The 17,931-nt window shown below is 30.7% G+C and overlaps 1 protein-coding gene across 1 annotated transcript; it reads right to left on the bottom strand.

The window, feature by feature from the left end:
* Positions 1-7,807: 7,807 nt before the first annotated feature.
* On the bottom strand, positions 7,808-17,931 carry LOC108562518 (toll-like receptor Tollo). Its single transcript, XM_017920889.1, has 4 exons — positions 14,625-17,931; positions 13,133-13,428; positions 12,452-12,688; positions 7,808-8,250 (listed from the first exon to the last, which is right to left on the bottom strand). The coding sequence occupies exons 1-4, from the start codon at positions 17,887-17,889 to the stop codon at positions 7,924-7,926; spliced, it is 4,125 nt and encodes a 1,374-aa protein (XP_017776378.1). The 5' UTR covers positions 17,890-17,931; the 3' UTR covers positions 7,808-7,923.

Below are 17,931 nucleotides of genomic sequence, written 5' to 3'. Positions count from 1 at the left end.
TGGACATTTAGATGTTCTGGGATATGTGGCTTTATGGGTTTTGGTCGTACTATTGGTGATGGAGGGGCAGATTTCGATGCTGATGACGTAGCATTGTCTCCAATTGTTAATGTTAAAGGTCGAAAATTACCGTCAGGTGTTTCTAGTATTACAGTCGCTCTTTCGTGATTTATTTCAGGTGGTGGTGGTGGAGCTATGTTCCGAGGCACAAAAGGTCTTACTTCAAACAAGGTATTTGTAGGGCAGTCGCTTACATTATTATCATAATACGAGGTTATTTCATTAGAGTCATCGCTGCCACTTCGTTCATCCATTTTACAAGTATTTTCTTTAAATAAATATTTGCAGAGTAGTCAGTAAAACTTATAGATTAGGTTACAAAGAATAAATTATATTAGAGATATATATATATTTGCAAAGCAATAAAATATTCCTTTTATGTCAAGAAAGCTATCAAAGGAAAATTTTCTGAAATTATTTATTCCAAATTCAAATTGTTATAACTCTTTTTTCTTTTTTCTCTTACATATGAAGTAAAGTTTCGTTCTATTACAATCTAAATATCTTTATTTTGTATTTTTGGTTTATTCTTGTAAATTTTTTGAATGCAGATATTTAAACACTTATTGCATATATATTTTGGTAATATTTTCTTTATAAATATGTTTATTATATCACTTTATATCATTTCTATATCTTTGTGTGTAACTTGTAGTAAATCTAACATTTTTTTTGATCTGTTGTTTTACAAAATATTTGTGTTAATAAACGATTAATTTATATAGTACGTAAACACATTTTTGATTTCATTAAATTATTTTAATTATAAACAGAAACACACACATAATTTAAAGCTAACTATAGCTAGTTATTGTAACACATGAATAGTATGTATGAATACGATGATACGAAAATAATATTAATATTTATTCTATATTTTAGGTAAAAAAAATAGAGTGATAAGTTGGAGACTAAAAATATTTCTCAATTTAAAATTTAAAAAAAAAACTATACAAAAATAACATTGAACATTTATTTCGATTTCGTTGATTTATTTCTATTTTTATTGACATTTTTGAATTATATTATTCGAAATGGAAATAACGAAAATCGAATTTTAAGGAAAATTTACAATAATTTCTATTTAATATTGAGAAAAAGTGCAAGGCTAGAAAAATGTCTTCCATTTATTAAATTGATTTGATATTTGATGAAGAAAGTCGAAATAGTTTATGAGTATATATGTTTGTTGGCAAAGTGTATTATTATTATGAGGAAATGCCTAGGGATGTAACAAAAAGTAGGCATAATTAAAAAGCATAATGTTATCTTAAAAAGGTACTTTTCATTAAATAATTAGTATATATGCTTATGGAGTGATTGACTGAAACGTGAAATTAAATTGAAAAGTCAGTGTATTATCAAAACCCCTTTAATTTATTTATAAAATATATCCAGATATAATGAAAATATATAATTAAAACGTATTTTTATAATCATAATTAAAAAAAATATTATTATCTGTATACCTTTTTTAGATATTTTAATTTAAGATCCGGTCCAGCGATGTACGTCATCGCTTCCATATAACTTTGAGGATCATCGTCCTTCAAATATTCAATAGACCTAATAAACCAATCCTGAGTATACATAATATCACGATAAGGCCACTTAACAAGAAGACGAGCGAGCTGCTTAAAGACCTTACGGGCTGCAGAATACACAAGCCGATAAGAATGCTGAAAATCGTGCAGAATTGCTGGAGCTAGAGCTGGAATCACCTTAGTGTCTGATTCAAGGAACTGCCGGGTATATCATCATGAAGGAAGAATAGCTGTCTATCCCTCTTGGGGAATTTGCCGTGTCCAGAAGAATGTATCATTGTGTCTCTATATTATTATTAATTAAAAAAAAAACTTGATTATTCAAAAAATTTTACTTATCACTTATTATGATTGTTTTATTTTTTTATGTCGTGTAATGTTATTCACAATCCGTTCATCAATGTGAACATTGAGTAAATTTAAGATTGCGGTTGACATTAGGTAGGTAATCTTTCTCAGCGGATAGTTACCGTTATGATGATTTTTTTTAAATTTTTAGTTTGTATGTTGGCTGTCGTCTTGTAGTTTAACTTCAGTAGTATATTGATGCTCTGTGATTGCACTATTTCCTTTAACTGTGAATCTGCTGCTATCCTTAACACTGTCATTGTCCATCGACTTGGCTGAAGGTCTATATGCTGAACCTCATTCATTTTCACATCTATGATGAACAATGTCCCTATTGCTGCAAGCACCGAGAGTGCTCGCAAAGGGCCTGGCTTGACCAGGAATTGAACCTGCGCCCAATAGCTCGTGGCGACTTAACTATTCGGCTATTAGCCATCCTATTATGATTATATCGGTATGATGTATATGTAATTTGTAAGATTTATTAATATTAAATATTATTCGCCACAATTGTGATCCTATTATTAACTATTATGGCATAACTGAAAAAAATGCAATTATTGTCTGTTGATCTTGTTATTCTATGAATTTTAATTAATTTTCACCTTAAAAATATCTTGCAAACTGTTTTTGCAAGTTTTCTAATTAAAAATAATTTATATAAAATATATAATATTATAAAAAAAACGTTTGCCTTACTTATAACCCTTTTTCACATATAATTATGTATGTAGAAAATAATAATAATAATAATTTATTGGCCAGATTATCGAAAGAAACATAAATCAACGGCAAAAAGTTTTCGTTCGTTAGACGTTTGGCCCAAGTTTTGGCTACAGTTCCTTGAATTATGTAATTTTATGTTTGTTTGAAATAAAGGTTATTATTATAATTATGGTGAATCAAATCAAAATAAAATTGGGAGATTTAAATGGCTTGATAAATGAAACAAGAATAAAAATTAACCAGTCATTTTTATTATAACATCGACAAAGTACCATATAAGACGATTAACACAATAAAGACAAATTGGTAAAATCAATAAATACGTTAATAATCATCAACATAAATATTGTAGTTATTTTTCAAAATTTAAATGATGACATAGAGTGATTTTTTTTTTATGATTGAATATTTTTTAACAATTTTCATAATTTCAATAACCTCATTGATTTCATTCTTTAAATAACATTTTTTTTCAAGTTTTAAATGAAAATTTTACTATTTTTTTCCATAATTTTCTTTTCATTCACCTGATTCCTCTTCTTTTACAGTTATTCAATCGCAATCAATTTCTTTCAGGTTTGATAACAAAAAATAGCTTCTATGTTGTTATTCCTCCAGGTCAAACGCAGGTTTATCGAAATTTAGACGCCGCCGACGTTTAGGAACATATCTTTTAGGAGTATTATAAATATTTTGACTACTCTCGGTATCCTTTGATTCTATGTGCTTTGTAGGAGTCCATAGTCCGTTTCCTTCGTACTTCGATGTACTGGTTGATATGGAATCTAGCTTAAACGTGCCAAATGATCTTTGGCTATTAGGAATATTGTACACATTTGGGTCACTCTCGTTATACTTTAATTCTATATAATAAGCTGAAGACGAAGGACTCCTTAACTCGTTTCCATTTTTCTCCGGTGTACTGGTAATCATTGAATTTGGCGTAAACGGGACAATTTGTCTCGAATTACCGAAATAGCTAATGCTTTCTTTGTCAGGCGTTGGAGGGGTTATTGGTTCTATACATGGAGGTTTCAGGAAATTCCTTCCACAAAATCTAGACTTTTTCTTCATTGTTCCTGTATTAACAATAGCCTCTTCTTCTGGTTTCAATAACGGACGAAACTTATCAAAATATGGATAATAAATACCTTCATTGTTTCTTAATACATCCATGTTTCTATCAATTAAGTTTTTAAGTATAAAATCTCTTTACTTAAAATCAATACAACTTAATTTTAATCTTTCTTTTATTACCATATAGCAACTGGTAATATAAGTTGAAAAATAACAATTATTTTTACAATAAAAAATACGCGTACAAAAGTTTTACATTCAATTTCATTTAATGTTTTCCTATTATATATATTTTTTTATAAATATTCGTTCAAAATAAACATTTGATTTTTACTCTCTAGCATATATTTTAATTACAAATAAAATATAAATATTGTTTATGACATAAAAAGAATATTGTCTTGATTTTTATAATAATTAAAATAACTACAAAATGTATACAAAATTTTATCAATTTAATAGCATATCTCATTTAATTTATAACATGTGTAAGTACATTAATGCTAAAGTATGCTATTTTTTCAGTTTCTTTTATAATAATTACATCTGTTATTATTACTTACACGTTATTGCAATAGCGGATAAACATTTTGTTGAATGTTTTAAAACTTTTGATATAAATATAGCTCACGCGATTTTGTAATAAATGATATTAAAATATGCTTCGAAAAATGTAAATCGGAATATTTAAATAAATTTATTTTAAATTTTTTTTTTGATAACAAACTATTTAAAAAAATGTGCTATAGTTGAGAATTTTTATAGAAATGAAATATTTACAGATTTAGCGAATATTAAAATGTGCTGTATTAAAATATATAAATAATATGTTTAAAACAGTAAATTTATCTTTGAGCATTATAAGTTTTTTTTATTTAGAATGTGCTACAACTTAAATTAGCTAAAAAAATATTTCAAAATCTATTGAATATGAATGATAGGAAAAATTTTGTAAATGAAAAATATGTTTTAAATATATTATTGTTAATACTATCTATTATTAAAACATATTTTAAACAAATTTAAACATATTTACATAAATAATAAAGTATAATATTTTGTTATTTATAAATATTGATAATAGTATATTCCACCCGGAATTTCATTTTTAATTTAAAAAAATGAAGTAATTTATTCAGATATTGTTTTCTCACCTTTTAATGAATTTACGTTATTTTTATATTTTTAATAATTTTCGAGTTTTAAAATATGTATTATAAAAATAAATGTAGTGTATATTTTCACTAGATTCAGCTTCAAATCAGAAATTTGTCATTTAAAAAACATACTATGAATGAGTACCAAATAATAATCTATTTGTGCGGATTTTGCCTACTTAATTTTCCAATATTTCATGAATTTGTAGAATAGAGAATTACTCAATAATTTATTATATGTTTCTTGAATAAAATCTTTGTTTGAACTTATTCTAAGAAAGTTGACGTGATGTGTGACTATGCTTTCCATTTGGTGTCTATATATTTTATTTTATTTTAATAGATTTAACTTACTGTAATAAAAGTAGAAATATTTCCGATTTTTGTCTTATAATATCACTGAATATTATTTTGTAATAAAAAGTTTCCATGAAAAACGATTTTCGTCCTTAAGATCAAACTTATTATATTTCATGTATAAGTAATTCTACAATGAACCATGAATGGGAATTAATTAATTCAAACAATAAAAAATAATAATTAAAAGATGTTTCTTTTTTCTTTTGCATACCTTTAGTGACATTTAATGCATAGAAAACTTATAATAACATAGAATGAAAATACACGTTTATAAAACAAATTAAGTAAGTTGTGATTATATTTGCGATGTTTCATGCAATTAATTATGAAATCAGTAAAAAAATATATCAAATGTTCAGGCATGACAAAAATATACATTTGTTGAGATTGACTGAATTGTTTCCTAATTATTAATCTAATAAAATTAAAACTTTATTTGCTAAAATAATAAAATATCAGTTTATTTTTTAGTTTTATTAATTTGTTTTCAAAACTATTTTCAGAAATTCAACAAAGCTAATAACAACTAGGGTATTCAAAACCCGGTTTTCGAAATACGTGTAATTCAAAAACAAGATTTTTACAATTAAAAAAAGTTTTAGGACCAATACGTTTAGCAGCTGAATCTTTAGGATGAGAAGATGCGAATTTATTAACAAGTGAAGGCATATTTCAATTTCTATTACCTAAATTTAAAAAATGAAGACTGAAATAAGTTCTAAGATATTTCATGCGTTAGAGACACGCATTAAAGAGAGAAGACAAACGGAATTGATAACACTTTACCTATATTTGCAAAATCCACAAAACGAGTGGTCGAAGCCGATTTCCACTACTGGCTTCAAAAAGTGATGCTGAAAGATACTAAAAAAATAATTTTTAGTATATGAGAACGACAGAACAACAGAACGAAAAATGTAGAATGCTCTAAAGACTATTAAACTTCCTTGGTAGCAAGTGACAGAGTTTTATAAATTGGAAATTAATTATAAAAATCCTTTCTACATTCCTTCTACTTTTTTTTGTGAAAATTCGAAATTTGTATAAACCCTAATAACAACCAATTGTATAACTTTATAAAATAGAAATTTGGAAGAATTATAGTACAGCAATACATAATAGTACTTTCAAATTTGCTTAGAAAATAACAAAAAAAAATCTAAAAAAATTAGCACAGTATTTTTTTATTATCATTTTTATTTTATTATTATATAGTCAAGTCTCTATTTTTTCGGAATACATTATATTAATATTTAGAATCAAATGTATTGTATTAACATTCTATAATAATAAAATATTTTGTATAAAATGAGATGAGAACTAAATAATTAATCAGATATGATTTCGAAGAAATTTGAGAGCTTTTACTAAAATGTCACTTAGCAAGAATTTTGAGATGGAACTGCATTATGGAAGTTTTGCCATATACCGTGTGTTGCTTTAAGAGAATGCATAAATATTCATGCATGAAATCTGCGTCTTCAACTAGTAACAACCTGAAATCCGGTTAGGACTTGGAACACTAACTTACCTTTAATCAATGCCGTCGCAGCGGTAGCTGTATAGAAGGGGACTGTAAGAAGGGGGAATTCGCCAAGTAAAACAACGACAAATTCTCATACTTTCCTTTATTTTTCGCTTCCTGTTAAAATCTATGTATCTTTTCAATGTAATATTTATTCTCCTTTTTAGTTCTTATATATGCAACTATAGTACAATTTAACAATAAAAATAATATCTTAAAAAATGAGTAAACGGTCACCAAAAGAATGAAAAAATTGTATAATAATACCTTAAGAACGAAACAGAAGACAAAAAAATATATATGATTATCTAAAATTCACGTTCCGTTACAGAAACTTTTGTTGCTAGAGTTATTTACAATTCAATTAATGTCCTAGAGGGATGGAGAGGCGTTTTATTTTATAGGAAATGCAGGCTTTCAAAAAGAAAACCAATTATTTGAATCGTTATTAGCAAATGTCACGTTTCTACTATGAATTATTATTACGTGTTGATTTTTTTTCTCATTGTATGTCCTTTTATAAATGCTTGTAGGGGAAAATGACAGTTTCAAATCGGTCGCATTCATTCACCTAATTTGTTTTTTTCAGTTGTTTTTTGTATTGTTGTTGATGAAAATACTGCTATTTTTCTGTTTGTTTGTGTATTTACCTTTGTTTGTTAGTTACAATTATTAGTATGTTCTTTGTGTTAATTATCAAACAACGCGCTGCATACATTTGCAAAGTTAAATACTTGGAATGGAGTACTTCACGGGGCGAAATAATGTCTTTTTTTTTATCGGGAATTACAAATATGTACACTTAATCACTCGACATTTCGAGCGTTAAATCGCGGCACAATGGAAAGAAAATTCGGTTTCTACTGGATTTACGCTTATTTTTTTTTCATCTTTACATATTCCTGACTAGAATTACATTTAGATAAACCGCAAATTTGTTAGATTTCATTATAATGATTATTATTTTAATTCCAATTTATTATTATTTTTTTCTTAAATATCACAATTAGTGTTTTTTTTCTCTTTTCTCTCGCTTAGTATTAACAATATTATTATTAGTTTAACTCTTTTTTTCTCGCTCGTTTTAACACTGATATGATTAAATACACTGTCCAAAATTCGGTTGTTAGTTAAGGGTTGTTGCGTTCATGCTGGTAATGAAATGCGGATGACCACCAGCTTCTCTTCCGGCTTCGCCGCTTTGGATGGAGAAATGCCTGTAGGATAGGTACTCCGGTGGAATGGCCTGCTGGTCCCTCTTGATGGCTGCCCTCTGCTTCTTGATCTTCAGATATCCTAGGACGGTAACCAGAATTATGAAGACCAGGAATCCCATGCAGCATCCGATGATCAGGCCTAAACGCCTAGTCAATATCGATTGTATTCCACGACCGTGCTCAGGCATGCTTCCTAACTCTCCGTGTATGCTATCCGGGGCCCCCAATGTGCTCACCTAGATTGGAAATTAAACATTGAGCAGTATATTTCGTGACTTGGCTGGCTAAACTTTTAAATCATACAACGAGATGGAGAATGAAAAAAAAAATATTAAAATGGTAATGGAAGTGAGGAGGAGCAAAACGAATTCAAGGAGAGAACTGTTTTCAAATCGTAATAAATTTAAATCTTATATTTATGGATAAAAGGCTGCCACAGGCGTTTTTCACGTTTACTCTGCGCTTCGCTGCTAATATTCTTTTTACACATTAAAGCTTTTATTTATTCAGATTTAAATTTTTTTAATTGAAAACCAAACACGAAATGCTAATTACTGAGAGGTAAAATAATAAAAATAAAAATCTTATTAACTAAAATTGACCTCCGTATTAAATTCTGATTAGTAAGTTTATTTTTAATAATTCAAGTTTAATGAAATAATATACAAGGGACAAAATAATGATACTTTTAGGTAAGTTTTACATAAAACAAGCAATTATTATAGTCATATATAATTCCCAAACTTTTAATTTTAGTTTTTGAAAAAATGTTCAAATGTTTGTCGATATAAAAATTTAAATTACTGAAAAACGGAAAAAATAATATAATTTTTCGTATATGATTCATGTGAAAAAAAATAGAACCTCATTTTTCGCAGGTCGTAATTAAAACTATTTTTTAATTTATTTTGGGATTTGCATAAAAAGCAAACCTATTAAGTATTCATTAAGCAAACATCATATTATTTATTTAAACAATAAGCATTTCATATAATTATAACTGCATAGTAATTGTCCACATTTTAAAATAATTGATTTAGTATTCAAATATCAAATAAAAATTCATTTTATCTGTAAAAAATAATAATAAATTAGTTTTCCTAATTTTTGTATATTATAGTAAATTAATTAATTGCCATTTGCAAATTATTTATTTAATTTAAAAATAGATATTTTGTATTTCACATTGAAAATTTCAATAACTAAACCAATAACTGAATAAATAATAAAGGACACAATGACTTACTTCCAATAAATATATTAAATCAGTTCATAACAATAATATTTAGGAACAAAGAGAATTATAAAAAAAAACTATAACATGAAATATCACTGTATTATATTAACTTATAATTAAATTAGTACACATTGCATAATTTAGTTATGTATTGGAAGTCGTTCAATATACTACGTGATATTGCGTATTACCTGTCCAGAATATGTTACCTCACTCAATAAGTTTGTAAGATGACATATAGATGGCACCTCTATCGACAAATCCATATGATTTTTAGAAAGTGCCAACTTTCAGATGACGCCTGTCAAAATTTCATGGCAATCTGACGTTTAATTAACAAGTTACGGTAGTTTTAGTGACGCTACTTTTGTAATGTTCAATACAATAAAAAATCTGAATTTTGTGTGTTGATAAAACATGCTTTTTGATGAGAATGTATGTCGATTGCTGCAAATTTTCATACAAATTTTTTATTTATATAAAAGAAATTAAAAATTTAATACTGTGTTTAATATATTATCTTTAGAAAGGTATAGTTGAAAACAATAAAAAGAAAAAAAAACTTATAAGTTTTAACAAGACCTCAGCAGCGTAACTTGTGCATTATTTTCTTGTAGAAGTTGGAGTTTTGTTCCGTATAAAATGCTAATCAGCTTTATTTTTCAAGTATATAATTAAAAGAGATTATTACGTTCAAATAGAAAATTCATTTTGAACTTTGTTTTAACGGTAAGTTCGTTCCAATTAGCTGCACTATTGATTTTACAATTAAAATTTATGTGAAATAAAAAAATGCTTTATAAACATTGATGTATCCTATACTGGCAGTTGGAACACGCAACGTGGATAATTTATACGTTCCTATTATTTATTAATTGTACGTGACACATTTAATGTAGGAAAATTACATTTTCCCCATTTACGCATAAAGTTTTGTTTAATCGAATCATATTTTAACATACAAATGTAAATTAAGAAATCATTATTGTTATTTAATAATCTAAAATAATTGAGGAAAAAAACATCATTATCTCATTTGTTCAACACAAAACATAGAAAATATGTATAATTTGAGTACAACAATTTAACAAGTATTTACAATTTGACAACAACTGTTGATAATGTGAACATAGTTTTCTGATGTTTAGAAAAGCTTTTCTTATAAAATTTGACAATAACTAAGTTAAATTGCATAAATTGAATTAAGTTTTAACTCAAATATTTAAATTATTTATATTCAGTTCATGAGAGAAACTTTTTCAATAATCATGTTAACAATTTTTTTCATTAGTACTTTTAATAATTTGGACACAGTTTTCTGATGTTTGGAAAAACTTTTCTTATAGATATAAGATAATTTCCAATAAAAAAATGTATTAGTATTATAAATGTTTTTTCTCATGGATCTTTGAAGACATATTAAATTAATATTATTTAATAAAAACCAACCATTATTTTACTTTCTTTATAAAAGTCCGTAGTAAATACATTTATATTTATGAAAATAAGAAGAAAATAAGATAAAATATATAATTTCCCACAGAAGATTATATATAATATTGCAATTATACTTATAAACTCATTCAATAGTTTGCTTTTTATTATAAATTAATCATATGTATTTTTTTTGTATTTATTTTTATTATTACTTTTTTTAATTTCCAATTTCCAATTTGTAATTTCAATTCCATTTTACAAAATAATCTTGAAAAAAGAAATAAACACTAATTCGTTACTTTATATATTGAATTACCTCAACTTAAAACTAATACTGCATCTATTTACATTTTTTTTACAAACCTTTTTTAAGAATTATTCTTTAACTACTTGCTCTTTTGGTGAGAAATTTCCCATTCCAAGTAATCTGGATTGGCCTTTTAGATTATTTTCTAACAGACAATATCTTATGGCATTTTTGCAACCTAACCAACTTGTCCACATTTTAGCATAAAGATTGCAGTACATGCAGTTAACATTATTTTACTTGATTATTTTTGAAATAATAATTGCAAAATATTTATAACACATCTAATTTGAAAACATTTAAAATAAATACTAATTCGATATTTAATTTGATTCTCTATTTATAGACATTAAAAAATATATATTTTAAAAATATGCTTTATTTTTTATACAGATTGCTTTTTGTTAGTATTTCTAGCATGTCTAATTAAAACACACTTCATATTGACTGACAAACATTTGAAAACTTGTCCAGATTTGTTTAGAATAAAAATGAATATATATTTTTTTAATTGGGGTACTTTGCCCTGGAACCTGTAAACATAATTAACGTAAACCTTTATTATGTTAATTACTTGGAATGAAAGTTAAATTGTTTTTTTATAGTGAGTTATTTTTTAATTACCTGAATTAGTAATAATAATAAGATATTTTAAAATAATTTAATAAATAATAGAAAAATATAAATATAATTTATAAAAAAATATGTATTCTTTCTGCAATTGAATTCTCAGATTTTTTTTTATAATAATACTTTTATATTACTTTAACTTTATTATATTTAATTGAAATAATATAAATCTTTTTGATGTAAGTTAATGATGGGCGACTAATAGCCGAATGGTTAAGTCGATTTCGTGGCCGCCGGTTCGAATCCTGGTCAAGCCAGGCCCTTTGTGAGCCCCATCGATGGACAGTGTTAAAGATAGCAGCAGATTCACAGTGAAATGTAAAAATGAATTTAATACGATTTTAATTAATATATCTTCTATTAATATATGATGCATTATAAATAAAATAATAAAACTGTAATTTTGTGTAAATGAATAAGAAATAATTTCTATGAAATAAATTGTATTAGTTTTATTCAATTGAATTATTTCCCAACTATAGGAAGTTTCTGATTATATAATCTGAAAAGTAAAATCCTTTCTGCAAACTTGTTCATAATCGATTGAAATAGAAAAAGCAAGAATATGTAATTTTAATTAGAGCAAAGTAAATATCGCCTGCGACGTGTAAAATAATTAACGAACACTTTTAATAATGCAAATTTGTTTAAGAGTTGGACTGAATGTTAAATCGAGTTTTTAGTTTGTTCAATTTTTAATTAGCGGAATTTAGTTAGATTTAATTTATGATAAAAGTTTTGGGAAGTGCCGCACGGTACGGTTGTAGCAGCGAATGGTGTGAGGTGTTAGGGGGTTTTGTTCGGGCGGGTTTCGGATGGGCTTTACCTCAGAGCATTTGCTAGTCGGCGAGTCTACGAGTAGGGGTAGCATGGCGTCCGTGAAGGTTTCCCAATTATCGCCAGAATTGTTGGAGTCCAGGCGTCTGGCCAGCTTCGAATCGCTCTCGTGGCGTCGCGACGCCCAATTCCCGAGCGCCAGCACGCAGATCAGATACCGGGTCCCCGGATATAATCGTGGTAATTTCGTCGAGCGCATCGTACGGTCCAGCATCTTGCCACGTATCTGCGATTATAGGGGATTACATTACATTTATTTCCAGATTCCGGATTACTACTACTACTAGACTTAGAAGAGGAAAGAGGATGAAGCAGACGATGAAAACATATTTTCGAGTATTACCTCGATTAAATTGCATAAATTGAATTAAGTTTTAACTCAAATATTTAAATTCCTTATATTCAGTTCATGAGAGAAACGTTTTCAATAACCATGCTAACAATTTTTTTTTCTCATTGATACTGTTGATAATTTTGACACATTTTTCTGAGGTTTGAAAAAGCTTTTCTCATAGAATTTGACAAAAACTAAATCAAATTGCATAAATTGAATTAAAATATATAAAATTCTTATATTATACATTTATTTCCAGATTCCGGATTACTACTACTAGACTTAGAAGAGGAAAGAGGATGAAGCAGACGGAGAAAACATATTTTCGAGTATTACCTCTTCAATGCCATCGATGCTATGATAGACAACCTGATATCCGTGCAGTCCGGAATGGTTCCGGCTCTGCCAGGATACGAGCACAGAGAATGGCTGTATATCTTGTATGGCGAGACGTAGAACCAGAGGTTGATCGCAGAACTGTTCCGGTGCCAGCTCAAGAAATATTCGGCCTCGCAATTCCGGTGGATGTTCGCAACGGAGGGCGCGCGTGTTCGCCTGCTCGACGAGCTTTTGGTGGTCCCGAAGCCATTCCCATAACTCCTGCGACTCGCAGCTACACGATAAAGGATTCTCTGTAATAACAAAAAAATATATAAGGATGAGTAAAAAGAATTTGCCGAGGTATATAGATCAAAGAATGAAACGCAACAATCAAGTTCTAAAAGGGGATTAAGGAAACGCTCCAAAAACTAGTATATTTTTGTACAAATAAATAATGGTCTTAAATATATTTATTTAATGGAATACGTTAACCGGCTAAAAATACATAAAAGTAAATGTTTCATCGTAAAGAGAAAGATAATAAACTTTATTTAAATTACTTTAAGAAGTAAATTAGGAAGCTTAATACTAGTGTGTGTAGATGATTTCTTGTAAAAAAAAAATAGTCTGTTTTAGCATTGTATGAAATTGTAAGAGAAACTATTTTAAGTTGTGTTTTTACATATATTTGTATTGAATATAAAAATATTAATTTGTTTTATAAGACTTTAGATTTGTCTAATATTATGATATAATTACAATATTAATGTCAAGAGGAAGCACTGTATTTCATAATTTTAGATCAATAGTCTTCAAGACTGAATAAGTAGTTTGCACTGTCTCAGAATACACAATTACAACATGAATCATTTCAGTATTTAATTGAAATTTAATGTGTTATTATTGAGTAAAAATAATTCCAGTGTGTTGGTTGAGTCCATCTCGTAATTTGATGCATAAAACATATTTATTTTATTTTATTAAAAAGAAACAAATATCTTTAAATATATAATATTTAATTAAAAAAAAATGAAAATTAATTAAATTAAAACAACAATAGATGCGTATAAATAAAATATTATTAATTATATAGATGATATTGTTCAGTATTATATTTTATTGGTTTCAAATAAGCTCACTATTTCATCACAATTGATCAATAACAAGGGATTATAATTAAATTAATTAAGCTGAGAAGACGAGGGTCAGAAACAGATAATAATTTGAAACAATAATTGGGTATCAAATAGGAATAATTTATTGTAAATGTATGATAATTAATTTAATTACATTTAGTATTTTAATAAATTAAAAAAAAAACATATTTTTGTTATTTACTTATATAATTAGGTTAAATCAATCATATCATTTAATTTGCAATTATTTTTTGTATTTTGGCAAAAGTTTTGTACTCAAAAAAATTATTATTAATAAATTTTAGTTGGTGGAAAGTTTTCTTAATAAAATAATATTATTTACGTAAATTTAATAAAAATAAGAATCTCACCTTCTGTTCTCAAGCTTCGTATTTGTGTTTCGAGTGGTCTGAATGCATTGAGAGGAATGTTTTCCAAGTAATTGCGGCTCAAATCTAGCGTACGCAGTTTCTTCAGCGGTTTGAAGGAGTCACTCGAGACGGATGAAATCCAGTTGCCGTCCAAGTATAGCTCTCCCAGATTCTCCAGGTGCTGGAACATGACCTTGCTGATACGACCGATTTGATTGAATGATAGATCGAGAACTTGAAGTGACTTCAGGTCTTGCGGAAATTCCTCGAGTTCTTTCAGTCTGTTGTGCGTCAAATTGAGTATACGCAAGTGGTTGAGTCCCTGGAGTCGCTCGGGCGGCAGAAGTTCTAGCTCGTTAACCCCCAAATCCAAAGTGAGTAGATGCGGTAGACTACCAAACGCACCAGGGGAAATGCGCGAAATTCGGTTCTGGCCGAGATGCACGTGTAACAAGGCTGGGAATGTTTCGAAGTCTTTGCTGGTAACAATTGTGAGGTTCGTGGAGCTTATGTGCATTTCCTCCAGGGATGGGTATCTGTGTGCGGACGCAATGTCGTGTATTCGGACGAGGGGATTCCCCGTCAAATTGAGCCATCCGAGCCCGGGGAGGGTGTGCTCGGACAGTGCGGACGTCGGGATTTGTCTGAAGCGATTGCAGGATAGATCAATCCTCCTTAAAAGCGGTGAATGATGAAAGAAGTTGGCGGGAAGACCGGCTAATATGTTTCTACTTAGATCCACCGACAGCAGCTGCGTCAAATTGGCTGAGGCAAAGCCCGAAAGCGAAGAGATCGCATTATACTTCAGGTCGAGTTCCCTTAAATTCGGCAATCCATTCAGTCGTGACACCTCTAAACTGGCCATCCTATTGTGAGCCATTGAAAGGGTCTCCAGGGTCGAGATATTCAGGAGCGCCGTGTACGGCAGCTCCTTGAACATATTCTCGGCCAGCTTCAATTCCTTCAAAAGATTCAAGCTGAGGAACATGCCGTACTTTAACTCGTGTAATCTGTTGCGGCTCAAATCGATTCTCAATAAGTTCTTGTTCTTGGAAAATATCACATCAGGCAAACTGAGTATGTGACAGTCATCAAGAAAGAGCATTTGCAGAGAAGGCAGTCCGTTTAAGGCCTCATCGAAGATATCGCTGAAATTGTTGTGCGACACTTTTAGAGTTCGCAGGCCGGGTATATCGAGATTACTGAGATCTAGCGACACGAGCTCGTTTCTCTCCAGGTTTAAATCGTTGAGATTGTTTAATCCCTTGAAAGCTCCCGCCTCGATACTGGAAATTGAGCAGTTCATGAGATTTAACGAACGAATCGGAAGGCCTTCCTGGAACATAGCGTCGTGTATCGCTTTCAAACGATTATTAGATAAATCGAGGGTCCTTAATTTCTTTAAGTTGGTTAAAGCACGGGGCTCGATTGTCTCTAATCCATTATGAGCCAAATAAAGTTCCTCGAGCTCGTGCAGCTCGGCGAACGTTCGAGTACCGATGTGTTTTAACTTGTTCATGCTCAGATCCAAAAACTTCAGAGCCTGCATCGGCTCAAAAGCCCTGTCCTCGATATAAGAAATGCTGTTGTTGTTAAGATAAACGCGCTGTATTAAAAGAAGATCACTGAATAACGCTCTATCAAGACTTTTCAACCTGTTGTGCCCGAGCCACATGATCTGTACACTGGATTGGCCTCGAAGGGAGTCGTTGTGCAGAGATAGTATACTATTCGAGTCGAGTTGTATCGAGACAAGCGAAGGCGACTCGTGCATGAAGACGTCGCCGAGCTCGGATATTATATTTCCCTGGAGGTTCACGTGTTGCAAGCTTTGAAGGGTGCGAAAAGCGGCCGTGTCTATGGCTGAGATCCAGTTGTTTTGTAAGTGGAGCTCCAACAATGCGGGGAGCGGATCGAAAACGCCGCGAAGTACATTTTGCAAACGGTTATTATGCAGACGAATCTCCCTTAAACTTATTGTTTTATCGAATGTGCCTGGCTCCAAATCCGTGATCCAATTGCTGTCGAGACTGAGCGATGTTAAGTTACGGTTCTCCTGGAACAACTGCCGCGGTATGTGCGGAACGAAGTTCGAGCTTAAGTGCAATTGAGCAAGGTTACTTAACGTATGCAATGCTTCTGGATCGATTCTTCTTATGGCGTTTTGCTGCAAGTAAATCACGGAGATGTTAAATGAGTCGGTGAAGGCATCGGAGGGAATCTCTAGTATGTTGTTTTCTGATAAGAAGAGTTCCTTTAGATCCGGCAGGTAAGCGAATACGCCGCTTATGTAGTGCACGTGATTGTGACTCAGATCAATTGATTTCAGCTTTTTGTTGACGTTGAATGTGGTCGCATCGAGGAATACAATTTTGTTGTGACTGAGATCGAGCGACTCGAGCTGTATTAGAGAGACGAACGCGTCCGGATGCACACTCTCAATGACGTTGTAATATAAAGAGAGGGTCCTTACGGACGGGGTTGGCCGGAAGCAATCTTCGTTCAATGCTTCGAAGTTGTTCGAACTCAAATCCAAGAATAACAATGAGTCCAACCGCGAATACCCATCGTCTGGGAGTGTGCTGATTTCATTCCAAGCGAGCCGCAGCAGCCGGAGCCGTTCGAGTCTCCGGAGTGCCGTCATCGGAAAATATATCAGCTTATTTTCCGCCATATCCAGTTCGGAGAGGGAATCCTCGAGGCCGGCGAATCCGTACTCGGATACCTTCTGCACGGCATTCCCTTTCATATTTAATTTGATCAAATGAAGACCGTAGAAACTGTAACTCGGCAGATCGCTAATTTCATTCGACTCCAGATCGAGGGCGATGAGTTTCACCAAACCGCCGAACGCCTTCTGCGGAATCTCCCGCAACTTTCCAGATACCAAACTTAGAGACTCAAGCTCTGGTTTCAGCGTCAACAAACTGTCATCGTGGAGTTCCTCTAAGCTCGACTGGGATATCTGCAAATGTTTAATAACCGTTCCATCCGGGAAAAAGTCTGCCGACAGCTTTAATATCGACTTGTCCAGATCGTAAACACTCAAGGATTGTATCGGGCCAGAAACGATTTGCAGCACGGAGTGAAGGGAGGAAGCGGTGGCGGCCGGACATTCCAGGAAGATGCCATCCTCGAAGTTGTAGCAAGGACAGGTGGGATTTGCCGCAAAGCTGGGACACTGTGTTTCTTGGGCCGGCAATATCTGTGTTTCGGCGAGTAAAACAAACGCCACCAACAAATAAGCGGCGACGTCACCCATCATGCCCCATCAGTTAATCCATCCATCATTTTATATAACACCTCC

This window comes from Nicrophorus vespilloides, unplaced genomic scaffold, assembly GCF_001412225.1.
Source record: "Nicrophorus vespilloides isolate i.1.1-1 unplaced genomic scaffold, Nicve_v1.0, whole genome shotgun sequence".
NCBI classification, from domain to species: Eukaryota; Metazoa; Arthropoda; class Insecta; order Coleoptera; family Silphidae; genus Nicrophorus; species Nicrophorus vespilloides.
Note: the sequence above shows the minus strand (reverse complement) of the source record. Positions and strands in the feature narration are given on the sequence as shown.